At 35.1% G+C, this 25,724-nt stretch overlaps 2 protein-coding genes across 3 annotated transcripts in view; both read right to left on the reverse strand.

The window, feature by feature from the left end:
• Window positions 1-6,113: 6,113 nt before the first annotated feature.
• Window positions 6,114-21,663, reverse strand: LOC127860090 (prominin-1-like). Of its 2 annotated transcripts, XM_052397891.1 has the most exons (17): window positions 21,534-21,663; window positions 21,189-21,277; window positions 20,361-20,443; window positions 19,770-19,922; window positions 19,254-19,383; window positions 18,028-18,098; window positions 17,290-17,386; window positions 15,611-15,757; window positions 15,039-15,083; window positions 14,856-14,909; window positions 13,950-14,018; window positions 13,376-13,444; window positions 12,934-13,026; window positions 12,289-12,398; window positions 11,558-11,587; window positions 11,327-11,353; window positions 6,114-7,582 (listed from the first exon to the last, which is right to left on the reverse strand). In XM_052397891.1, the coding sequence occupies exons 1-16, from the start codon at window positions 21,538-21,540 to the stop codon at window positions 11,332-11,334; spliced, it is 1,269 nt and encodes a 422-aa protein (XP_052253851.1). In that variant the 5' UTR covers window positions 21,541-21,663; the 3' UTR covers window positions 6,114-7,582; window positions 11,327-11,331. The 2 variants fall into 2 exon arrangements, with proteins under 2 accessions (XP_052253851.1, XP_052253850.1); XM_052397890.1 differs by lacking the exon at window positions 11,327-11,353.
• Window positions 21,664-23,311: 1,648 nt separating this feature from the next.
• LOC127859802 (prominin-1-A-like) overlaps window positions 23,312-25,724 on the reverse strand; it is a 43,251-nt gene continuing 40,838 nt past the window's right edge. Inside the window, exons 5-9 of the mRNA XM_052397306.1 lie at window positions 25,554-25,626; window positions 24,420-24,491; window positions 23,945-24,057; window positions 23,676-23,738; window positions 23,312-23,329 (exon numbers count right to left, since the gene is read on the reverse strand). Coding sequence (XP_052253266.1) covers window positions 23,312-23,329; window positions 23,676-23,738; window positions 23,945-24,057; window positions 24,420-24,491; window positions 25,554-25,626 — 339 coding nt within the window. The remainder of the gene's footprint in view (window positions 23,330-23,675; window positions 23,739-23,944; window positions 24,058-24,419; window positions 24,492-25,553; window positions 25,627-25,724) is intronic.

Below are 25,724 nucleotides of genomic sequence, written 5' to 3' on the forward strand. Positions count from 1 at the left end.
AGCAATAGGTAGGCATCGAAAATTACATCAAAATAACATCATTATGTCAATGTTATTTAAGGAATACCAAAAAAGAAATACAAAACATTGTAATTTTGAACTTAAGTGAAAATATTTAAGAAATGACTTAAGATGTTTCTTGAATACGACCCCAGAACCTACACTATACTCGATGATATTGGAAATATAACGATCTCATACAAACAAAAAACCAGGTCTAAATAAGGAGATACTAAGCTCTAAAAACTAAGTCTAAATAAGGAGATACTAAGCTCTGACTATTAGTTAGTATTTCTAAACTAAAACATACTATCTCATAGAAGGTAAAATCCCATAATAAGGACTTGGATTCAAGAACCTACTGATTATAAGACACGGGTTTTTGAGACTAATATTGGAATACAAAATGTTACAGACTGGTTCGTTTCAGTAGATTTAGGATTGAGCTCATCCTCGTACTGTGTTTCTACAGTTATACGATATGTCATCTAATTCGAGACTCGATTATTCATCTATGTCTACGAATCCATCATCCAGCAATCTATGAGACCATTTCAATAAACCGTCTTAAGTTGGTTGCGACTCTTAAAGTAGGTTGCATCGAAATTTAGAAACAAGATGTTCAGTTCCGAGAAAATGTTAACTGGTTTATTGGTCCTATGTCGCTAACGAGAGCTTATTGAAACAGTCTTCAGTGTACCGTAAGTTGTTTTGGTTACTTTTAAGTTCTATCTGCGATGAAGCAAACGTATGAATATTCGTTGATATAAAATGATCCCTTATCGAGTAATTGCAGCATATTCATGACCAGGGTTTATGAACATTTACATCATTATTTAAATAGGGTATAATGTATATGCTATAATTGTGAAACACGGTCGAACATAGCATCATGAAGTATATGTGATATGTAATATATGAAAATGAAATACAACAGCACAAAGAAATAAATTTTCATTGATTTAGTAACAATAATATAAAATGGACGGAAAACTCCAGCAGTTAAAGGAAGCAGCATCAGTGTACAGAGACTTGTTTACGCATTTTGGTTTTTATGAATTATGCCATTTAATCAGGGACCTATACAAACAAATAGGTCCCTGATTTAATATATTTACTTATTAAACCATTAACATTTCAAAGTATTAAAAATTGAATATTTAAACACAATTAAGATACACGATTTATAAACTGTTAAATAGAAAATGCATCCACCTTAATTTGAACCCGGAACTTTTGGAAGCAAAGCCTTACTCGCTGCCGTTGGGGCAATCAGACCTGTGTTTGCAGTTTATGTTTATTATCCACTGCACTGGGATTCTGCCATATAGCTATCCCGCTCCCACCCCTGATTGCGAAATAGTTTGGGTACGAGGATCGTGATTGTGCATGTGTTGAAGCACAACGTACCTTGCATCTCTGTTAAAGTCTCATTTGAGAGATAGTTTATAGGTTTAGGTTGAGCGAGGGATCGAACGTTCGACCCTGAGTTATTTTTTGCACAAGTATGTGACCACTGAATGCCCAGGCCTACGCACAGTATATGCAATGACATAGTTACGTGACCGAAGCTGTTTACATGTACATGCAGCATTATATCGTGTAACATAGTATTCTTACAAATTAAACTAGATCGAGATTCACCCCCTGTACGTCGATAATCCAAACTCAGCTGGATAATTCAAACTGAAGAAAAAAAAATCGATCGAAACTGAAACTGAAAGGTTGGTGATTATTTTATCATTTGTGCTAATTGAGCAACTATAAGGACGTAGTTATCACCCGCCATAGGCGGAGGGATATTGTTTTGGCGTTGTCCGTCCTCCAGTCCTTCCGTCCGTCTTTCCGTCCGTCCGGAGCCATATCTTGGAAGTGCTTTGGCGGATTTCATTTAAACTTGGTATGAGTATATATATGGATAAGGGGATGATGCACGCCAAATGGCATTGTACACCATCTGTTAATAACGGAGTTATGGCCCTTTTTATCTTGAAAAAATGCTTTTTTTGTGTGTCCGGAGCCATATCTTGGAAGTGCTTTGGCCGATTTCATTGAAACTTGGTATGAGTATATATGAATAAGAGGATGATGCACGCCAAATGGCATTGTACACCATCTGTTAATAACAGAGTTATGGCCCTTTGTATCTTGAAAAATTGCTTTTTTGAGTGTCAAATATAACACTTTTGTGTCCAGAAGCATATTGGCGGGGGATATCAATTCAACGAATTCGCTTGTTGTTCTACACATGTGATAATGAATGTCAGACACACACATGCGTTTTAAGTTTTGTAATTATTTAATAGTTTTCTAGTAGAAAACGATAAATTTGTCTTTGGAAAATGCTAATTTCCATGAAATGCGACCTATGTGCTGAATTATTTACACGTTAATTGGCAAAAAAGCGAACGAAACTGTAACAGAGATATGCGAAATTATATCATGAATTTCCTTTAAAATTTTACTTTTAACACATAGTGTGTTTCTGTGTTAAAATGTGTTTGCAGGACGGGTATAAAAGTTTATGGATTAATCCAAACTGATATAAAAAATGTCTGTGGATAATAACCAAACTCAAAATGGATAATGCACAAACTGCAATGTATTGAACATGTTTTCCAAAGACAGGTGGTATATTATTCTTTGAAAACAACTATTTATAACCAAACACTCACACGATGTGTATAATGCAATATAAAAAAAACTTTCAACGAACACCAACATTCATTTATTTGTTATAAGTGAAATCAATATCAACTGAACTTGCATATATATATATATATATATATATATATATATATATATATATATATATATATATATATATATATATATATATATATATATATATATATATATATATATATATATATATATATATATATATATATATATATATATGTATATATATATATATATACAATTGAGATTAGAAACAAAATAAACATGCGAAATTTTGCATTCCACGTAAACAGAGATACCATAACACGTTTCAATGTCATTTTAGATAGGATGAAAAGCATAGAGATTTATAAATGTCCCTTCTTATTATTTAATCACTTGATTTAAAGGTGTTCGAAGCTGCAGGTTAAAGTGGCACTTGCCCCGCTGATTCATGTATTTGTCACCATATCAGAGGTTTCGAATATTATTTGAGGCATTACTGATCTGATTCATTTTACATTATATCAGAAAGATTGAATCGAATGGTACACAAATATTTAAGGGACATATCGACGGCTAGTATAGCATGTTACTTTCCGAAATATATTTACATATTGAAAGAACATATTAAATGATTTCTCAATACACATACATAGATATTAAAAATCTTCTGTAAATTATGTATTTTAATAATAATACAAAGTTTTCCCCGTGACCCTTTTCACCGGCGCGGGAAAATTGAAGTAGTAGTAAAATATTTACGAGTGAATTGTACAGTACCCCGCTATGCGCATGCTCACTGACGATAAACGACTTTTAACGGTATTTTAGCATAGAAAGCTTTCGAGTTCTATATGTAATGGCTTTGAACCCCATTGAAACCTTGGCGTGAATAATATTTGCGGACTTTTAACTATTTTTCTTTCCGATTTTATCAATTACGTATTATTCCTTCCGATTTTATGTTAATAAAATTTGGACTTTTTGTAATTTTGAATATTTGATATTTCAGTCGATTCGCTCCTTTAAACTGGTGGCAAATAGTTTAAGAGCCGGGGCTTGGGCACACAGTATAAGCTTTATTTCGCTACGTGATAGGACCAGACTGATAGAGGCATTCGTATGAAAATGCTTATTTATTTTCAACATTTGAATACAGTTTTGTGAAATATACATTTTTTCAGTACAACTAGTTTGGCGGAAATGGAGATCGATCGGCATGACGAAGAATTTGAGTTGTCATTTCAAGACGAAGAAGAAGAAAAGAAGAAGAAAAGTTTTACATGAAAAGAAAACAAAATCATTTTTTATGATGATTGTTTAAGAATGTGCTAAAATGCTTTATCATTTTTTATGATGATTGTTTAAGAATGTGCTAAAATGCAAAATTTTTGTTGTCAGCAATAAATTTCGAAATATTTTACAAGAGTGTTCATTTTACATAAATCTTATTATAAAGACATCTGGCAGTTTGGTCATTATCCATCGACTTCCTAATGTAAGTTTGGAATTATCCATACACTAGTTAGGTCATTATCCAATTTGTATATTATTGTCCCAAACAAATACGAATATATTGCGTTTTCGAGCATTTACGCCAATCAAATTTTGTACATACATATTTGAAAGGTTAATAAATAAGTCCAAGTATTAAAACATTAAAAACATTCGATTATAATTGTTTTTGGCCTAAAACTTTCAAAAATATCATTTACTTTTTCCAGATTTTCAAACGTATTCGTTTTATTTCGACGTAATTGTTTTTAATTGTTATGGGTTTATTAGCGCATTGTATCCGGTAAATATAATTTTATCAAAAAGAAACGTTTATTATGTCACAACTAAACTTAAATAAATGTGTTCTTAGAAATAAATGACTGGATTCTTTATTTCTGTCGCCATTTTTTCTTCAGTTTGAATTATTCTACTCATTTTGGATTATCGACTTACAGGGGGTGAGATTAGTTCATCTAAAGAAAAATGATTAATTCATGGTGTTTTTTTATCAACTATAACGAACGTTTGAGCAGAAAAGTGGTGTTTACTATTCAGCGATAAGAGAAATTATTGATTCACTCTCTTTTAAAATATGCTAGTCAGCTTTTGTTTGTACCTACCGTGCGTGCTCAAATATCGGAAAAACCCAGACTGGAGAGTTCCGAATAACAACTATCCACATAGGATAAGTAAATTTCCCCAAGCTATATTGGCATCTTTATTGTATCTAGAATGTATATAAATGAATGCTTAAACATGACTGAAGTCAGGACTGAAAAAGCTCAAACATAGTGTTTTAACTTTCAAAAGTTACCCCCGGTACATATTTTTCCAAGACGTTAGATAGAAAAAGATAATTTAAATACATGTTTTACAAAAACCACATCTATATGCATTTACTATTGTACTATTACCACATGTATATTATGAAAATATTCATTAACTTTTGAATTGATTTATTAAACTAACAAAGTTCACCCACAGAGTTGAACATTATCATACATGTATAAAATTATATAAAGCAAACAAGGAAACTCCGGAGACCATATCATGCGAGGAATTCTTCTTAGTATCCATATATTATATAACATATTACATATTAAGCTAATATACGAATCTATAGCCGGACATGACTTCTGCGATTTTCTGAGATTTCATTAGCAAAATGTTTTATGAGACAGACTTTATGGCGTTCTGCGCGTCCTCACGGCGTCCTTAATACGTCCCTTAAGACGCACTGGGGTCGCAGTAGGTACGCCATAGTCGTAGTAGGGTCGCAGTAGACGCCGTAAGGACGCAAGGAAGTCGCAGTAAGGACGCCATAGTCTGAGGACGCAATAGACGTACAAAGGACGTACTAAAGTCGCAATAAGATCATTTTCTGTGGGTTTGAGCGGCGACCATACGACGTCCATGGCGACCTTACAGCAACCCTAACACGTCCCTACTACGACTATTGCGTCCTTAACAGAACGCCGTAAAAACGCCGGACTTCGGCGACCACTTTGAACATGTTCAGTGGTCGCCGTGGGCTCGCGTCCTAAGCAACTTTCGGCGTCTTCACTGCGTCCTTACTGCGTTCCTCCGGCGTCTATGGCGTCCTCACTGCGACCTGGGTCGCCGTAAGGACGCAGTAAGGACGGGGGTATTAACTGGTTTATGGGTCCTATGTCGCTTACGAGAGCTTATTGAAACAGTCTTCATTGTAAATTGTTTTGGTTACTTATACGTTCTATCCGCGATGAAGCAAACGTATGAATATTCGTTGATATAAAATGATCCCTTATCGAGTAATTGCAGCATATTCATGACCAGGGTTTATGAACATTCACATCAATATTTAAATAGTGTTTAGTGTATATGTTATAATTGTGAAACACGTTTGAACATAACATCATAAAATATATGCGATATGTAATTTATGAAAAAAGAAATACAACAGCACAAAGAAATACATTTTCATTGATTTATTAACAATAATAAAAATGGACGGAAAACTCCAGCAGTTAAAGGAAGCAGCGTCAGTGTACAGAGACTTGTTCACGCATTTTGGTTTTTATGAATTATGCCATTTAATATTTTTACTTTTTAAACCATTAAGATTTCAAAGTATTAAAATTTGAATATTTAAACACAATTAAGATACACGATTTATAAACTGTTAAATAGAAAATGCATTCACCTTAATTTGAACCCGGAACTTTTGGAAGCAAAGCCTTACTCGCTGCCGTTGGAGCAATCAGACCTGTGTTTGCAGTTTATTTTTATTACCCACTGCACTGGGATTCTGCCATATAGCTATCCCGCCCCAACCATGGAATGCGAAATAGTTGGGGTACGAGGATCGTGATTGTGCATGTGTTGAAACACAACGTACCTTGCATCTCTGTTAAATCTCATTTGAGAGTTACTAGTAGTTTATAGGTTTGGGTTTAGCGAGGGATCGAACGTTCGACCCTGAGTTATTTTTTGCACAAGTATTAAACTCCCAATTAAACTATATGCCAGTTACACGTTTATTACATAAATTATCGATGAACTTTGTATGTACCAAACAAGTTGTTATTTTATCATTTTCGATTTCGATAGATGATTAATTCTTAATCTATAACGCTAAACGAAACGTGTCTATGGACTTTGAATTGCATTTGTTTAAATATTGATTTTTTGCCAAATTTTGAACAAGTCCCTTTACAGAGTAACATTAACATTCAAGCAGAAGTTAAAATAACGTTTATTAAAAATTTACGCAGATGATTTAATAGACAAAACCGTCATACGTGGTTCTGTGTGCTACACCAACACATATCTGATTATACATTAAAATCAACAAGCAAAATTTTAAAATCAATATTAAAATAACAAATATAATTAAAAACACATAAAAATGTATGTTAAAATTTAAAGCGCACACCAATAAATGCTATCGTTCCACAAGACAATAAGGGTAAAAGACGATAACATGTCACGCAAAAACAAGCAAAACAATTATATGATATTAATCAATAAACAAACAATTTAACATTAATGTCAAACCATTTTAATCCGGTGCTAATACATTTTTAATAAGACATTCTAAGCTTAGAGTTATAATTAAGTATGATTGTTTATATTGATCGAGTTTAATATTTCTATGTCGGTCTTCCATTTTTGTCCAGGCGGCCACGAACATCGAAATGTCCTTCCAGTACACTCTATCATCGAGTTAGTTTATTAAGGTTTTAAAGTTATACAATATCTATTAATGCGTTTTATATTGATTTTGTTAATATGTAGACTTTGTTCATAACATATTCATAAAGGGCAACCAAAAACGTTAAACACACGCTAGTAATAGCAATTTTATCTCGGCGTTTTTTGAATATAGATAATGAAGCAACCGTGTTAGTTATGATGATCTGGTGCCGGGGCAACCTTGTTCCTGAAAATAGTAAGACAACAGTGTACATAAGCAAGCACATAAACATGCATTTGCAAGAAATTTAAATTAATTATCGGATAACTTGCAGCCTTCATTCACCTTATACTGGTTCTACCCCAAAAACGGCTTCGCAAGTTTCTGGAGAAGACACCCATCAAAGTAAGATCGAAAACGCTATCTATTTTAAAATGCCTGCTGATACATGTTATGCATAATTTCTTTTGCCATACATTGTGCTTATCACATTCTTTCAAACGTGAAACTTTCTGTAGAACACTTGCTAATAATAATAAATACGTAAGCACTTTAGTTTAAACCTATTTATTTTAGCTCCATTGCATAGAAAGCCCAAGGCTCTTGAGTCCGTTTTCTGTGACTAGAACCAGTGCTTGATGTCTATGGGGGGATCTAAAGAACGCTCCCACAGTAGAGATCGAACCCGTGACCTCCCGATCGCTAAGCTTACATCATATCCACTACACCGATGCGACCTATATGATCTAAGCGCTTTCAAAGAAGAGTATTCTGGAATACACGGTTATTAAAAACTACCCATTTCCCAATAAAAAAGAATTAATTCTTAGTATATAACAAGTACATGTCTGCATGGATTTTCCCAATAAAAAAGAATTTATTCTTAGTATATAACAAGTACATGTCTGTATGGATTTTCCCAATAAAAAATAATTAATTCTTAGTATATAACAAGTACATGTCTGTATGGATTTGATTTCATTTATTGGAGCCACAATCAATGTGAATAATTTAAATCAAAGCGCCGACAGCTCGATAAGTTAAATAAATACACCTCGTAACGAATAGTGTTGCCATGTTAACACTGATCTGACAGACTGACTAATGGGATTGTTTACCCTCGGGACTTCGGTTAATAAACCATTGCCCGAGCACACTGCTTAACATTAAAACTCTGCATTTAAAAAGGTCGAAAACGGCCATAAAATGGACAGCCCGATTTTACTGGGCTGTACCATTGATACAAATATAAAACTTTGCAGTGTTAGTGCGTTGCTTTAATAACAAGGGCTGTTTGTAAAACATGCATGCCCCCCATATGGGCTGTCAGTTGTAGTGGCAGCCATTGTGTGAATACGTTTTTGTCACTGTGACCTTGACCTTTGACCTAATGTAAGTTATCATCCGGAAACCATTGTACTATTTCGAGTCACTGTGACCTTGACCTTTGACCTAGTGACCTGAAAATCAATAGGGGTCATCTGCCAGTCATGATCAAGGGGGAGTGAGAGGGGGGTATAATGTGGGGTGTGGTAATTTATAAGATGTTTAAAAAAAAAAAATGGGGGGTAGGGGGGGTGGTGGGGGGGGGGGGGGGGTGGGGGGGGGGGTGGTGAGAGGGGGTAATAATGTGGGGTGTGGTTATTTATTAGATGTTTAAAAAAATTGGGGGGGGGGGGTGGGGGGTGGGGGGTAGGGGGGAGTTAGAGGGGGTTGTAATGTGGGGTGTGGTAATTTATTAGATGTTTAAAAAAAAATTGGGGGGGGGTGGGGGTGGGGGGGGTAGGGGGGGTGGGGGGTAGGGGGGTGTGAGAGGGGGGTATAATGTGGGGTTGTGGTAATTTATAAGATGTTTACCAAAAAAAATTGGGGGGGGGGCTGGGTGGGGGGTGTGAGAGGGGGTAATAATGTGGGGTGGGGTAATTTATTAGATGTTTAAAAAAAAGGGGTGGGGGTGGGGGTGGGGGGGGGGTAGGGGGGTAGGGGGGGAGTGAGAGGGAGGTATAATGTGGGGTGTGGTAATTTATTAGATGTTTAAAAAAAAATTTTTTTTTGGGGGGTGGGGGGGAGTAGGGGGGGGGGTAGGGGGGGGGTGAGAGGGGGGTATAATGTGGGGTGTGGTAATTTATAAGATGTTTAATAACAAAATTGGGGGGGAGTGGGGGGGGTAGGGGGGATGGGGGGGTTGAGAGGGGGTAATAATGTGGGGTGGGGTAATTTATTAGATGTTTAAAAAAATGGGGGGGGGGGGGTGGGGGTGGGGGGTAGGGGGGGTAGGGAGGAGTGAGAGGGGGTATAATGTGGGGTGTGGTAATTTATTAGATGCTTAAAAAAAAAAATTTTTTTTTGAGGGGGGGGGTGGGGGTTGGGGGGTAGGGGGAGTGAGAGGGGGGTATAATGTGGGGTGTGGTAATTTACTAGATGTTTTAAAAAAAAATTGAGGGGGGGGGGGTGGGGGTGGGGGGGGTAGGGGGGGGGGGGGGGGGTGAGAGGGGGATATAATGTGGGGTGTGGTAATTTATAAGATGTTTAAAAAAAAATTGGGGGGGATTGGGGGGTTGGGGTTGAGAGGGGGTAATAATGTGGGGTGTGGTAATTATTGATGTTTAAAAAAAAAATTGAGGTGTGGTGGGGGGGGGGTAGGGGGGTCGGGGGGGGGGGGGGGTTAGGGGGGATGGGGGGGGTAGGGGGGGTGAGAGGGGGATATAATGTGGGGTGTGGTAATTTATAAGATGTTTAAAAAATATGGCGGGGTGGGGGGTGGGGGGGTAAGGGGGGGGGGGTTGGGGGTGAGAGGGGGGTAATAATGTGGGGTGGGGTAATTTATTAGATGTTTAAAAAAAATTGAGGGGGGGTGGGGGTGGGGGTAGGGGGGTGGGGGGGTAGGGGTGGTGAGAGGGGGATATAATGTGGGGAGTGGTAATTTATAAGATGTTTAAAAATAAATAATTGGGGGGGGGGGGGTGGGGGGGTTGGGGGGGGGTAGGGGGGTGCGCGGGTGAGAGGGGGTAATAATGTGGGGTGGGGTAATTTATTAGATGGGGGGGACCCTGTCTGTATGGAACTTATAGAGGATTGGGCTATGAAAGAAGGACGTCCCCCCAGAGTGGCGTTAAGACAATATTTATAAGAAATATAATGATTATATTTATATATTTACAGGTAATAGCTTGCGTGTCGCCAAACGGTTACCTCTTTAGGGCCACATAAAAAAATAATGGTAAAACAATGTACTTTACAGTTAAAAATTAGACAAAACAAACAAAGTTTATACAAGAAGGCAGATTATGTACAGAATGTACAATATTATATGCACTTATTGATAGATAAAAAAACAAGTTGCCACCCTGGGGGGTTAAAAGAAGGAGTTTGGAAGTGTAGGTAGGTGTGGTGGGAAAGGGGGTTTCCAGCAGAGGCAAATCAACTTGGGTTTGTGTAGGGGAGGTAATTTTGTATGGAGAGGTATTGATGGTTTTGTCCCCTAGACCAGAGGGAGTGCACGGTAAATTGAACTAGGAGGATTACACATGGTAATTAATAAATAAAAAGAAAGAAATAATACACTCTAATGTTTAATATACTGAAATATTATAGTAATATGTGGGATTGGTAAACCAATTCATACAACAATGCAGGGAATAACCCACAAAAAGCTATCATCCATACTATAGAAATTAATCTATAGGGGTGATGCAAGTTAAAAGAAAAGGTACAAGAACACCTTATTTACTTACTATACAAAATAAGTAAGTTTCTCAAGATTAAGATAAAAATTGTACAACAGTACTTTATTTGTTATGATTGTAGGTATACCGCTTATAGGGAGAGTTACAATAATCCCATAAATTGAAAATACTCTTAAAGGATTAAATGTTATTGCAAGGTGTACGTGACCCTGCACCGTGCACTCCTGTCTGACATGGCTCTTCGAGTTTGAAGGAGAAGGGGGGTGTCAGAGGGGAAGGGAGGGGTGCAATGCAGCCAACATACCCAGGTTACTGGTCAGCCTTTTTCTTTCTTTTAAATAAAAACTGCCATAAAATATGTATATATCTGACAGTATAATTGCAACTGTTATTATAACTAAATTTAAATATCCCGTGTTCATAATCGGAACTTTGTGAGTTGTTTGTAACGAAGTTTAGTACTGAAAGTGTTATGTGTCAACATATAACTCAGCGAATACCATGTTAAACGTAATAATAATAGTACAGTACATACGGCACGAGGGATCCCATATGTAGGCCCTCTCTGAAAGATAAATGATAAATGCTATGAGAAATCGTGGCTGAATGCAGGTGCGTAAAGTGTCGTCGCAGATTACATTTAGCCTGCGTGATGCACATGCTAATCTGGGACGGCACTTTACGCACATGCCTTAAGGCTCAATTATTCCGCACGTCGGCTCAATGAGCTTAAATGGGAACTCATTCAATTGTGATCTGAACCTTTGTCCGGCGAGACCTACATTCGGACCAGGTTCATGAACATTTCAAAACAGTCATTATACTTGGGGTGGACGAAACATTCCAACAGCCAGACTTTGCGGCGGGAATTTATTCTAAATTACTTAACCATCAAGCAATCATGGCATTTGGGATGATAGTATTTTAGAACCATTTCATCGAATGTCTCAAACTGTAATAGCTTAAACTGTAATCTAATATAACGGTTTGTCCGTTTCCTTTTTAGAACTTCTACAAGTTAAAAGTCAAATTATTATCTATCTATCGATCAACACTCGGAGACCGTTTCAATATCATTTGACTTTTAACTTATAGTATGTAGTTCTAAATAGGAAACTGACAAACCGTTATATTAGATTACAGTTTAAGCTATTACAGTTTAAGGCATTCGATGAAATGGTGCTATAATAAGCATATTTGGACTAAATGCAAGGCTAATAGTATTTATCTTTACGAAACGTGTGTATGAAATGCGCGCGCACTCACTCATCGTCATCAGGATTCATCCGACGGAAGTGCTTGGCAAGTTTCACTCCAAACACGAGGCTGGGCATGAAGAAGAACAAACACCAGCCTATCGAAAACCAGAACCCGTTCTGAAAATAGTATACGATAACGTGACTCAGTTACTTCATAACATATTTAAAGTATTAAGTGGAAATCATAATGCAATGAATGTTGAAAGATGACAAGGCTACACGAAATAAAATGCACTGTTGTCCCCACGACACACGTTAACAACATACAAATAAACACGAGACATGTTTAAACACATACAAATAAACCAGTAAGTTAAAAAGGACTTGCTTCAAAGGGTCAATATTTTGCCATATCCGGTTGTTGCCAACATTCGTTTCCGTTACGATCATTTAAAAATTAAGATCATTCAGCTGTGACCGTTTGAGCAAAATCAACCCAGCAGTGCCAGCAGTAAAAGAAAAGTTCACACATTTTCAGGACGCATGCTCGAACAGGGCATACACACATGAAGAAAACAGAAAGAATGAATGAGCTTTTCATCAGTTTGACTTAATTTCGTGGAGATCTATTTCGATGTGAACAAGATTGAGATAAACGTATTTTAATCACGGCAATCTCATTACCACGCTCATCTGCGCAGCGTCAACTTACGAACGAGTCGATGGTGTACTGACACAGCGCCACAACCACGATGGAATGGTACAGGTTCCATACCGGGGTACATTTTCCAACGTCGTTTATCACCTTAGATAAATTACATACTCGTTTACGGTTCGTTTACTTAATTCAGCATCATAATATAAACATGATATTATTTCAGAAATAAAAATAAAATCAGTATTTAAATTTTTTCTTAAATAAAATAAATGTCAAATAAAAGAAAAGCCCAGTATGCACATCAATAGGTTTACTAATACTTGATAATTTATACTTGTAACAATTTCCATTCGAGTATCTTAAGCTTTTATTCAAAACGATTCTTTCATCATAAATTGTCCCGAATACAATTGCATTACGTGATCCCCAAGCCGTCAACTTCACATTATATCTCTTATAATTTAACTTCATTAACAGTTTCAAAAGCATGTCATACCTTATCTTTCGTGGAGTTGACGTAATTGTCAGCGATGTTCATCACTTTGGTCTGGAAATCTTTGACAAGCTAAAATAAATAAAGTTAATGATTAATAGCATATTCTTTCATGAAATCGGTCCACGCCGTCAACCTATGGCAACTGTACGTATTTTGCTTTTAAAGAATAGGCCATGAGAACCCAAGGTCCCGGGTTCAACACGGCGTGGCTCTGTTTCTAACATAACTATTTTACACTACTCAATGTCTTCTGACACGAAAATCATGAGATTTAAAATGAATAAAGCAATTTAAAATTTGTGAAAATTAACATATTTATTTTTCATGTTAAATTACAGCTGCACTTGCACCAAAATATATTGTTTTTACTTTAATAAATGATGACTGTTGTGCTTTAGCAACGATATCTCATTAATTTCTGGAAAAAAAAGCACCTACTTGCTTACTCACAACATAATGGGAGAAAACTTAGAAATAACAGTAGTGCGAACAATTGTGATAACTTTTCCAAATATGTAACACCCTTTCAAGTTGAAATTTAAGCAAATGTTCCTGCTTTTTTGTTATGGTTTACCTCCGGCATCTTGGCCTGTATTTGGGAGCTGGCCGTTTTCATGCCGTCAACAAATTTCGTCTCCCATTCCTAAAATGTCGATATCACCAAAGAACGTCAATAAGTGTAAGTCGGGTTTAACATTTACGCAATATTATTCATACTTTGAATCACTCGAACTTTATTGGACACGTACCATTAGATTCTGTTTCTATAAGCTGAGGAACGTAATCAGTGTAATATTTTGCTACTTACGTGTAGAATGTTGAATTTATTTCATATTTTCACAAACTACCATTTTATACTTAAAATAATGGCCTATAGTGTATGTAAATTGCATACTTGGATTGAATTAAAGATTTAAAAAATACCTGTGCCACAAAGAGCTTTCGGTCTTTATCAGACAATATTTTTTAAATTTATGATAGGAGACATTGCCATTAAAATGTGATAAGGAACTTTGGTCTATGTACCCGGTTCTAGAAAAAACACACTCTATCTCATCTTGAGCATCACTTTTTACCCAAGCTTTCTAATTATCCTTCCATGTTTGACAAATAAATATTGCTACCCGAGTTCATCGTTTATTTGTAAATGAATCGTGATTCTGACATTAGACTTGGGGATCAGGATCAAGCGGTCACCACACGACATACGCATCACTTTTGCAAAATTATTTCAAAATCCATTCCGACAGAAATTTAAGTTTCTTAAGAACTACCTAAGATTGTTTTCGTATAGTTCACAATTAACTCTGACTTTAATTTAGTGGAATGATTCTTGATTTAAATTCCGTCACACACCGTCCGTCAATTCTATAAAGTAATTACACGAAAATGATATAACCTGTATTATAAGGAAAGTTGACATAATACGTCACAATTTTCAACCATACGTTTAAAACGTATTATTAATTAAATCAGTTACCTGAAGGCTAGCATTTACTCGCTTTAGATTTTGCGTTGCATCCTTAAAGCCACTCTGAAAAGGTTGAAAAAAAAATATAAGTGCACTTGGACATTTTGGAAGTTCATGACTAAGTGATGCATATAAAAAGAAAACATGAACGTAAACTTTCTGAAAGTATAATACTTGTACGAACACACTTACCAGGTCGATTCCACCGAAAATTGGAATTTGCTGAGCAGCCGCTATCTGAAACATTTAGGATATAGGCCTACATGCTTTTTGTTCGATATGGTTTTTGAACAGTTTCATAACCATATTTATATTAATAAATAGATCCAGAGAAATCAGCACTCTTTTTCTTAATAAAATTCGCCTTCACTTTTCAAAGCATTTTTATAAAAGGACCCTCGTGTTTAATGAGTACCAAAAACGAAAATTCAGAAAGGAGAGCAGAAAGGCGTGTATCAGGCAGACGGGCAAGCAGATCGGCTAATACGGTTCCCACATGACACAAGGCCACATTAAAATCAAATAAATTTCTCAGTAAAGGATCTCAATGGATCGGTTTGGAAATTCGTCCCAAGAAAGAAAGTAAAGTTAATTAGCAAGGAGTGCTGGGAAACACTCCGAGTCCTAACATAATGCAGCCTCAGGCGCAAGGGGACCTTGTAAACTTCGAAATACACATCAATATGACGCACGTATAAACCAGCTGAAATTGTTAAGTCTAAATCTATACTCTTGTCGACTTATTGTCAAAAGTACTGACTTACCGCCTTGTCTAGTTCGTCTGCCTGAACGGCTGCGAATGCTGTTTTTAAATCAGTAAAACTGGCATTTGCTGTCTTGTCAAAATCGTTCATGCCACCGGTCGCATTAGCAACATTAGCAAGGGTCTTGTTCAACTGATCGTCAATATTCTAAAGAGGAACACAAGTTAAACTCCGTAAATACATATGTATATCAATACATCCATAATTTATATATGTATATAGCTTATGATAATACTGATTCTATTAATAATTGCTTTGGATATAGATTACATATTTTACCACGACCGTGACTTGTTTTCGAAAGATAAAGACTGAAAATAGGAGTTGGTTATTTTAGAAAGTATTTCATTTCCGGCTAATTGTTTGTTATTGTGGTAATAACCGACGGTTTGGAGTTAGCCATTTGAAAAGTTATGGATAACTTTAGCCAATAAAAACGATAACCTTTATTCGGATGAAAGTCATATACCTTGGCTAAATTTTATACACAATTTGACCAAAACTCGCACCTGTTCGGATATCAATTTTTAATACAATCATTAGCTAAAAAAGATATCCTCAAATTGAAGAAATCCAAAGGTTATCCGCTGGATAAGAGTTATCCAGATGTATACAATTGGCTACCGATGCGTAGGAATAAAACCACGATGGCGATAGCCCTATTGGTTTTATAATGTCCCATTAACCAACGCAAGCCGTTAATTGTTTTGATTCTGTCACGAATGTCTATATGCATTAACATTGTCTAGTATTTTGTAATACATTATGTAACTTTTGCTAAAACAAAAAAACACTCGTGCATTTTTATGACGTCAACACACCAAAACAATTCAGAGTTTGCTAGATCGCATGTTTAAGCACATGCAAACCATTGAACAACTTTTACAGTATTTGGCTCATGGTTTGTTGAAGAATAACACACACACGTATTGTCATTCTATTTCCTGAAAAACAGTTCGCGGTTCGTGGTAGAATCGGCCACAGGCTTTGGGTGGAGCAAAGAGATAATGAATGAATTCCGAAAATTACAAGAAATTGTTTAGTTCTGGTAATTGCGCTTGCTTGAGATCCAGATTATGCATTTTAAACAAACATGGCTGCAGTGCAGTAGAACTACATAAGTAGCAGCATTGGTACATAATATGTTCACAAAAATATTTATTTGTTGACTTAAATTTGTATATATACCTAATGTTTTCAAAGTATGAAACAATACCAATAACGACACTTAAATTCTTCATTTGGAAATGTTTATGAATGAAGCTGACGTGATTTCAAGTTGAAGTCATGAAAAATGTTTCATGTTCATGGTCTTACATTGTGTTTACGGTACAGAGTGGATTTAATGTATTATTGACGACTTAAATATTATTACGTGGTAGAATAGAAAAATATGAGAATATAATAATAATATATATATACTACAAGTACATATGATGCCCATGTTATATTATTATAATGATTACAATTATAACGAATATTATTATTACTGTTACTATTATTTATTATTATTATTATCATTATTATTATTATTATTATTATCATTATTATTATTGTTATTATTATTATTATTATTATTATTATTATTGTTATTAGTATTATTATTATTACATTTATTACTTTTATTTACTTTAGAAATCAGTTTAATTAATAAAACATTAAAACATTTTTGTCCATACCTTTTTCTGGGCTTTCAACTGTTCATCGATTTCGCTGATGTTGAAACGCGTTTTCAGATTAAACGCTAAATAGGCTGATTTACCATCTCGACATCCCCTTTGAATTTGATATAAAAAACACATAACAATAGTTTGATACGTATTACTGTACCAACCATTTGAATACCTTTCTTTACTGTTAACAAGTTAAAGCATAAGTAAATAGTTCTGGATTAACGGCCTCCATGTTTTATGATATGAGGACATTGCAAAAGGGTGTTCATCACATTGAAAACAAGTTACCATCAATACCACGAATATATCGCACCGACTATATCTTCTTTCTTAAACTTTATAAATATCGACAGAACTGACACAATTAAACGAAAATGGCAACCTTAAACGGATAAAAAACGATTTTAAGTAGACAGAAGCTTGTTACACAAACTTTATATTATATGAGCCTTGTTCTGAGATAACTGGGCTTAATGCATGTGCGTAAAGTGTCATCCCAGATAAGCATGTGAAGTCTGCAGGCTAAACAGGGACGACACTTTCCACCTAAACTTGATTGGAGGGCCTTCCTTGAAACTAAAAATACCATACAAGTGGAAAGTGTTGTCCCTGATTAGCCTGTGCGGACAGGCTAATCTGGGATGACACTTTACGCACATGCATTAAGCCCAGTTTTCTCAGAACGCGGTTCATATGAATGTCTATGTGTAGCAAACACTACAACGCGTATCATCATATACTCACTGCAACACATCCGTAACTGACCCTCCTACTGCGGTCTTTACATCCTCTGATAGCCATTTTTTCTCCATTACCTTAAACAATGACCAGTAAAATAATTTGTGTTGTTTTTTGTTTGTGATTTATATGGTATAATCGGTCATTTAAAAATAAAAAATGATAGAGTAAATTAAAAAAGTACATACTAACAGTAAATATCGATAATATTAACAGTTGTTTGTAAAATGAGATTTTCCGCTAAATAATCCATTTTAAGAATGTAAACAACCAATATAAAATCATTGCATAAAAAAAATATTGGTTTTGAGGTAAATTGTCGATTTTTAATATAATCGTGATCAATCAACATTAGTATTTCAGTCGTGGCTGCGCACTCGTAAAATATCGATGTATATGTTAATGATATAATCTGTACACAGTATATTATAGATCAGTCTATTGGTTAAATATTGATATTATGAAAAGCTTTCAAAGCGTATATTGATCAACCTCCGCGCAGAGATTTGACTGGAACCAGCATCAGAGGGGGTTATCACGTGATAGTCAAGATGGCGACGTCCATACCGAGACAGTTATTTTTCGCCGTTTTATACCCTTTATTACTTCTGTTTATTATTTAAATGACGCTCATTTCCAGCCATATCAGTAAAAAGGTGATAAGCGTTTATTTCGTATTAAAATTCGCTTTATATCTCGACTTTACTCCCCGCAAATTTTCTTAGTGGAGCCCTAATTAGGTCATCCCGCTAAGAAATTTCGCACCGAATAAAGTCGAGATATAGAGCGAATATTACTATGAAATAAAAGCCAGTAACTTTCTTCCTAATATGGCTGGAAAGTGAGCGGAATAAAGAATAATAATGCAAGTAATACAGGGTATAAAACGACGAAAAATACCTGCGTCGGCATGGACGTCGCCATCTTGTTTGTCACGTGATTACCCCCTCTGAGCATAGCTGGATCAAATCCCTGCCTTCATGACCAACCACGTGATGATAGAATAGCCACGTGGTACAATAATTGTACTGTTGTTATCTTTACTTTTTCTTATTAAATGAAATTAATCTTTTAATTATGAACCTAAACTTATACACTATTTTCAAAATATAAAAGAAAATGATACTACTTTTCTTGATAAAATACTTACATTTTCTTGTGGTGGCAGAGATTGTATGTGAGAGCAAGGAACGACAACTCTGCGTGGTGACTGTATATTGATATGAAAGTACCTTGACAAGTTTTAGTTCCGGATCGGCCAGCGACTGACAGAAAAAGCGCTCCATGGGTCCCCCGAGGATGTAGCACAGCATCGTAAGCAGCATCAGTAGCCACGAGAAGATGAAGATGAACGCCACACCGCTTAAAGCATGACAAATCATACGGTTTTATTTTGCGATATTATCCAATCAGATTATGGAAATAAAAAATAGTCTGATAATTTCATTGTATGTCATTTGAAATGTCAACTTCGATCAGTTCACGTATCGTTATTTTATACTTCGGGACTAAATATATGTGTTTATTGATACGTTAAAAAATGCTTTTCAAAAAATATTTCAATACGTGTATAACGCGAATTAACTCAACATAAGTAAAACATAGACTAATGTAACAAAATCTACATTATTTATACACACATTAAATTCCAGTTGCCTATAACGAAGTATTTATTAAAATACATATACATAAACACAATAGTAACCTTATAAATTTGTTTATAGAGAGACACAAACACCCCAACTCACGCCATTAATAAGTTGCCTCCCGAGTTGGAGACACAACCCCGGTCAGTGGGCGGTGTTCGAAGCCCTTGACCAACCGTGCCAAACACCACACCTAGCACCAGGAACACCACGATTAACGTCGTCATGGCGCTGAGAGCTAAACCGCCTTTTTGTCTGCATGACACCAAAAAACAAACAACTTATTACTGGCAAGAACGGACCATTTTTAACACATGGAGGAACGTATGGCATTTGTGCCATATGTTGGAGAATCTTTATTTGTGGTTTTCAATACAGGTTGGTTGGCGAAGTCTACTCTGCATAATGCCAAGTGGGCTTGTTTGCTACCCAGCATGTATCAGTAATTATACAACTATTATATTCATATCCCGTTTGAAGTTGCATGATGTGCAAATAAATCAAATCATACAAATAGGCACATAGAACATAGTAAAATAAATGTACATGCACGTCCGTAATTTACCCACTTTGAAGTTATGTTTGTGGTTTAAGTCTAGAGACTTTGCCATTAGACTTATATATTAATTAAGCATGCTTCTTTTTATGTAAGGCAGCCAATCCAGGAAATAGGAGATCATGAAGTCCGTATACCTGTACGCGTCGTAGGTTTTGGCTGTATCTGCATACGTGTTCACATCGGCCTTGATAGAGGCGATGTTCAGAGACCCTTTTGTCTGAAAAATACAATACGTTAAAAACGTAGTACTTAGCTATTGACATTTTAATTATATTACAATTGAATTAATGTAAATGTTTTATATAGATAAATACATACGTATATCTTTGTTACAAACACGCAATATACATAATATATCTCGTAAAGGAAAGGAGCTGTAATACATTACACCTAATAAAACGTCATACATTACACCTACATATAACGTCATACATTACACCTGCATATAACGTCATACATTACACTTACATATAACGTCATACATTACACTTACATATAACGTCATACATTACACCTACATATATCGTCATACATAACACCTACATATAACGTCAAAAATTACACCTACATATAATGTCATACATTACACCTACATATAATGTCAAACATTACACCTACATATAACGTCATACATTACACCTACATATAACGTCACACATTACACCTACATATAACGTCATACATTACACATGCATTTAACGTAATACATTACACATGAATAGAACGTCATACATTACACTACATATAGCGCCATACATTACACATACATAAAACGTCATACATTACACATGCATAGAACGTCTTACATTACACATACATAGAACGTCATACATTACACATGCATAGAACGTCATACATAACACATGCATAGAACGTCATACATTACACATGCATAGAACGTCATACATTACACTTGCACAGAATTTAAGGAAAAAAACGTTAAAGTAATCAAATTTGCCTACATTTGATTGAAAGTCTTTTATCTTCGACAGCATTGTGGCCGTTTGATTACCCATTTGTTTGAAAGCCTCAACTGTGTTTAGTCTTGCAGCTAAAATAAATTAACGAAAATAAGAACATGAAAGTGTGTTGGCGCCGTTTATATCTTTTTTATATCTTTTTTATATGCCGGCTATTTCTCTCCTAATTACAACTTGACGTTCCATATTGATATTAACGTTGTATATACATGTACTTGCAAATAGAAGATGTTAAGAACAAATGCAATGTTTACACAGCATGATTATAAGTCTTATGCTGTTACCAAATCGTGTTAAAATTGATACAAACTTGCACTCATTACTTACAAGCCATGGCATTGAATATTGTGCCGTTGATTTTATCCACCAGATTCCCTTTTACCTGAACATCATAACAACAAAATAAACCATCTGTTAAAAAATACTTGAGCTAAAACTAATAACGTTTACAATACACATTATTATGGAAGGGAAAGACGGCCAATATTATTTATCACTAGAAATGTTGCACGTGTTGAGTATTCAGCTGACATGTTCCATGTTGCAATTATAGACCATACATACATGTCAAAATATATCCGTTCTAATAAACAAGGTTTGATATTTAATGTTTCAATTTTCAACGATGTTATTTTTTTAAGGTGGGGACATCTCAAATGTTCATCTTGTGCATTGTCCAATTAAAACTGTTCAATGAATAAAAATTTAAATGTTCGAAATGTAAAATATACATTTACTTTTATTTTTAAATCACATACACAACGCACAAAACAATGTCACAATTCTAACGCTTCTTTACAAAGGTTAATGCAAAAGTATACAAATTTGCAACAGTAACTTTAACGAACTGCCGATTTCCACTGTGAGCATGTAAACACGTCTAGATTAGTCATCGCGTATCTTTACATCTTGCAATGTTACGAGTTGACATTTTCACAGTTGGAAAGTCAGCATAAAATCGAAACGCGGTGGGAGCGACAAAATTAATTTTCGTCTTAGCCAGGAACAAATGCCTCACTTACGGGCCGGGAACCATTGTAAATTTAGACAACGATTCTTCTGGTGCACAGGTGTTGGGCGCGTGGCCAAGTCACTTTAACACTTTCAATGTGTCATAAAACAACATTTTTCATCATTTTGACCAAAACTATTTTTCTGATATATATATATATATATATATATATATATATATATATATATATATATATATATATATATATATATATATATATATATATATATATATATATATATATATATATACACAAGGTAGGTATCACATACACATGTACATCAACATTTTTAAGCAATTAAGTGCCGAAATGGCGGTCGATTTTCATAAACTATCTACCGTTTTGTTGGGAAAAGTTGCCTCGAGACGAAAAATGACCACGAACGTCTACTTGCCAACATAAACTACAATAAAACAATACTCAACTCGTAGGACTGCTAGGTCGGCTCTCGTCTGACCGAACGTTCAGTGCCGATTTTTGCAAGAGTAAAAGTATCGAAATACCCCAGCAACCGAACATAATCCGCATTTGTACAATAAACACAACACAACAAAATGGTAGGTAGTTAACGAAAATCGACCGCCATTTAGGCACTTGATGGCTTAAAAATGTTGATGTAGGTGATTTTTCTGTGTCAAGAGATACCTACCTTGTATATGTATATTATATCAGAATTTTGTTTTGGTCAACATTTATATGAAAAATGTTTTTTTTTATGACCTATTGATAGCGTTTAAGTGACTTGGCCACGCGCCCAACACCCGTGGCTGCTACTAATTACAATTTGTACCTTAACACCGGTGGACTTGAAAATGCGTTGTAAAATGTTGAATTGTGATTCGTCAATTTGTATTCTGTACAATTGTATAGTGTGCACTTGTTAGATGCTGACTTGTAGCAGATTTCTAAAACCGATCGTACAACTTAGAAAATATTCAACTTGCTAATGTAGTTTGTCATCAACTTACTTTCAGATGGATCTATTATCTTTTATTTATTATTATGACTGCAATATTAGGTATATGAAGATGTAGACTTTATATATATTTTCAGATCTGAAGTTTAAGAAGTTACATGTTTGTTTGTAAACATTTAAACATCTTGTAGAATCTGAACATACAACATTTTTCACTTTACAATTGTACAAAACAGATATTAAAATGTTGCATTAAAAAAATTCTCTGTTTAACAAATGAGCTGAATGTTCAACACGTGCAACATTTCTGGTGATGTATAATTTTGGCGGTCTTTCCCTTCCATACATTATCAGTTAGGGCATTAAACTGCTTGAAAAAGCCCGGTCGTGGTTTCAATTTACTCAAAGGCCATAAAGTATACATCAGTGATTCAGTTTTGACATGACAACAGCGTCTAAAAAGAATTAAATAAACATATATTATAATTGATTACACTTTTCAAAATTATTATTTATGAGTGTGCATCTGTTTGTGCTTACTTGACTAATTGTGTCGTTCTTTTTAAAGTTGTCTATTTTTGATTTAGGAAAGTTCTGTTTTATCTGAAATAAACAAAAGTGGAGTAAAGACCTCAAATAAAAAAAACGCTAAGACACATATATTTAAATAAAAATAATCAAGAAATGATCTTAAGTGAACAATCATGATATTTGCAATATATTTTGTATTTGTCATTAAAAAAATATTTATTCATCAAATATAATCATAGTCATGCGCACACCACATTTGGACTGCTGTAATGACTTACCGCAGTAAACGGATTGGTTGTACCTGGTGGAATCGATAAACTGGAAACTGCTTTATCCAATTGTTCAGTTTCGTTGATAAGTTTATCAAATGCAGCTATTATTTCCTTTGTATCTGCAAAACACAAATTACACAAGCGTTATACTGCATCGTGTTTCATACGTGTGAACTCGTAACTCAATATTAATGATTGTTTATGGTTATTGCTATTGCTCTCTAAAAAAAATTTGTGTACGGAATATATATAAATATAAAAATATATAATTTATATATTTATATATATTCCGTACACAAAAATAATTAAAACAATAAATAAATATTCATAAACAGTGTTGCTTCCAAACGTATTATACATTACTTTGATTGAAGCTAACACTTCATGCATTATACCTTTTTTCAAAATAAGCCATTTATTGATTTATTATTAAAGGAGTAAACAATACGATATTAATCTCTATAAGCATAGCTTAGCTTACGAGCAGACATGTCGTCGATCGCTCCACCAGATAATTCATTCAACACAAACTTGCTCATCTGATCAGCCATTTCTGTAATAAAACACAATGCACATTTGAATCAATGATACGTAGAAAATCAATCCAATACATGTCTGAGTTCGAGTAAATGTTCTTAAGATAAAAACATATTTCAGAAGCGATATAACTGTTAAGGATAACGGCATTGTTGCATATATATATGTACGTCTAAGTATAAACAAGAGCTTTGTCACAGACGTAACAAATACACCCACATGCCGCATTGACACTGAATATTATGCATGTTGTCTTCACAAAAAACAGCGGACACCATGCTCAATATTTAAAACACAATAAGTGACCCCTTGACCTAATTTTTTACCCGGCATGGCCCATGTTCGAAATTGACCAACACATCATCAAGATACAACTTCTGACCAAGTGTGGTGAACATCGGATGAACACAACTTGAATTAGAGAGCAGACACCATGCTGAATGTGTAAAACGTACTAAGTGCGTGACCTTGTTTTTGATCTAGCATGGCCCATGTTCGAACTTAGATAAAACTTTTGAACAAGTTTGGTGAAGATCGGATTAAAACTACTTTAATTATAGAGCGGATACCATGCTTAATGTTAAAAAAAAAGTTCTATGTGACCCCGTTACTTAGTTTTTGACCTGCCATGACCCATGTTCAAACTTTGCCTAGACATCATCTAGATACAACTTCTGACCAAGTTTGGTGAAGCTCGGATGAAAACTACTTGAATTAGAGAGCGGACACTATGCTCAATGTTTAAAACGCACTAAGTCATCCCATGACCTAGTTTTTGACCCGGCATGACCCATATTCGAACTTGATCTAGACATCATCTAGATACAACATCTGACCAAGTTTGGTGCAGATCAGATGAAAACAACATGAAGAGAGCGGACACTTAATACGGACCGACCGACAGACCGACCGACAGACCGACAGACAGACAAGTTCACTCCTTTATACCCCCCTAAACTTTGTTTGTGGGGAATAATTAACAGTTTGATATGGTTTTTAATTCAATATTATTTCTTAAACTGTTGAAACAAACACATCACTACTTATATTAAGTTTAGAAATGTTAATCAAAACGTACTTGCAGCATCCATTATTTCAACGATTGCGTCCCTTGTAATGTTCATATTCTCCTCTCCAATTATCTCCATTTGCTACAAGAATGTTCATACGCATACACAACAACAATAACAAAACGTCGTATCACGTGATGATTACTTAAAGCTCCGATTCTAGCAACAGCGTAACATTA

This window comes from Dreissena polymorpha, chromosome 15 (assembly GCF_020536995.1).
Source record: "Dreissena polymorpha isolate Duluth1 chromosome 15, UMN_Dpol_1.0, whole genome shotgun sequence".
Classification (NCBI taxonomy): domain Eukaryota; kingdom Metazoa; phylum Mollusca; class Bivalvia; order Myida; family Dreissenidae; genus Dreissena; species Dreissena polymorpha.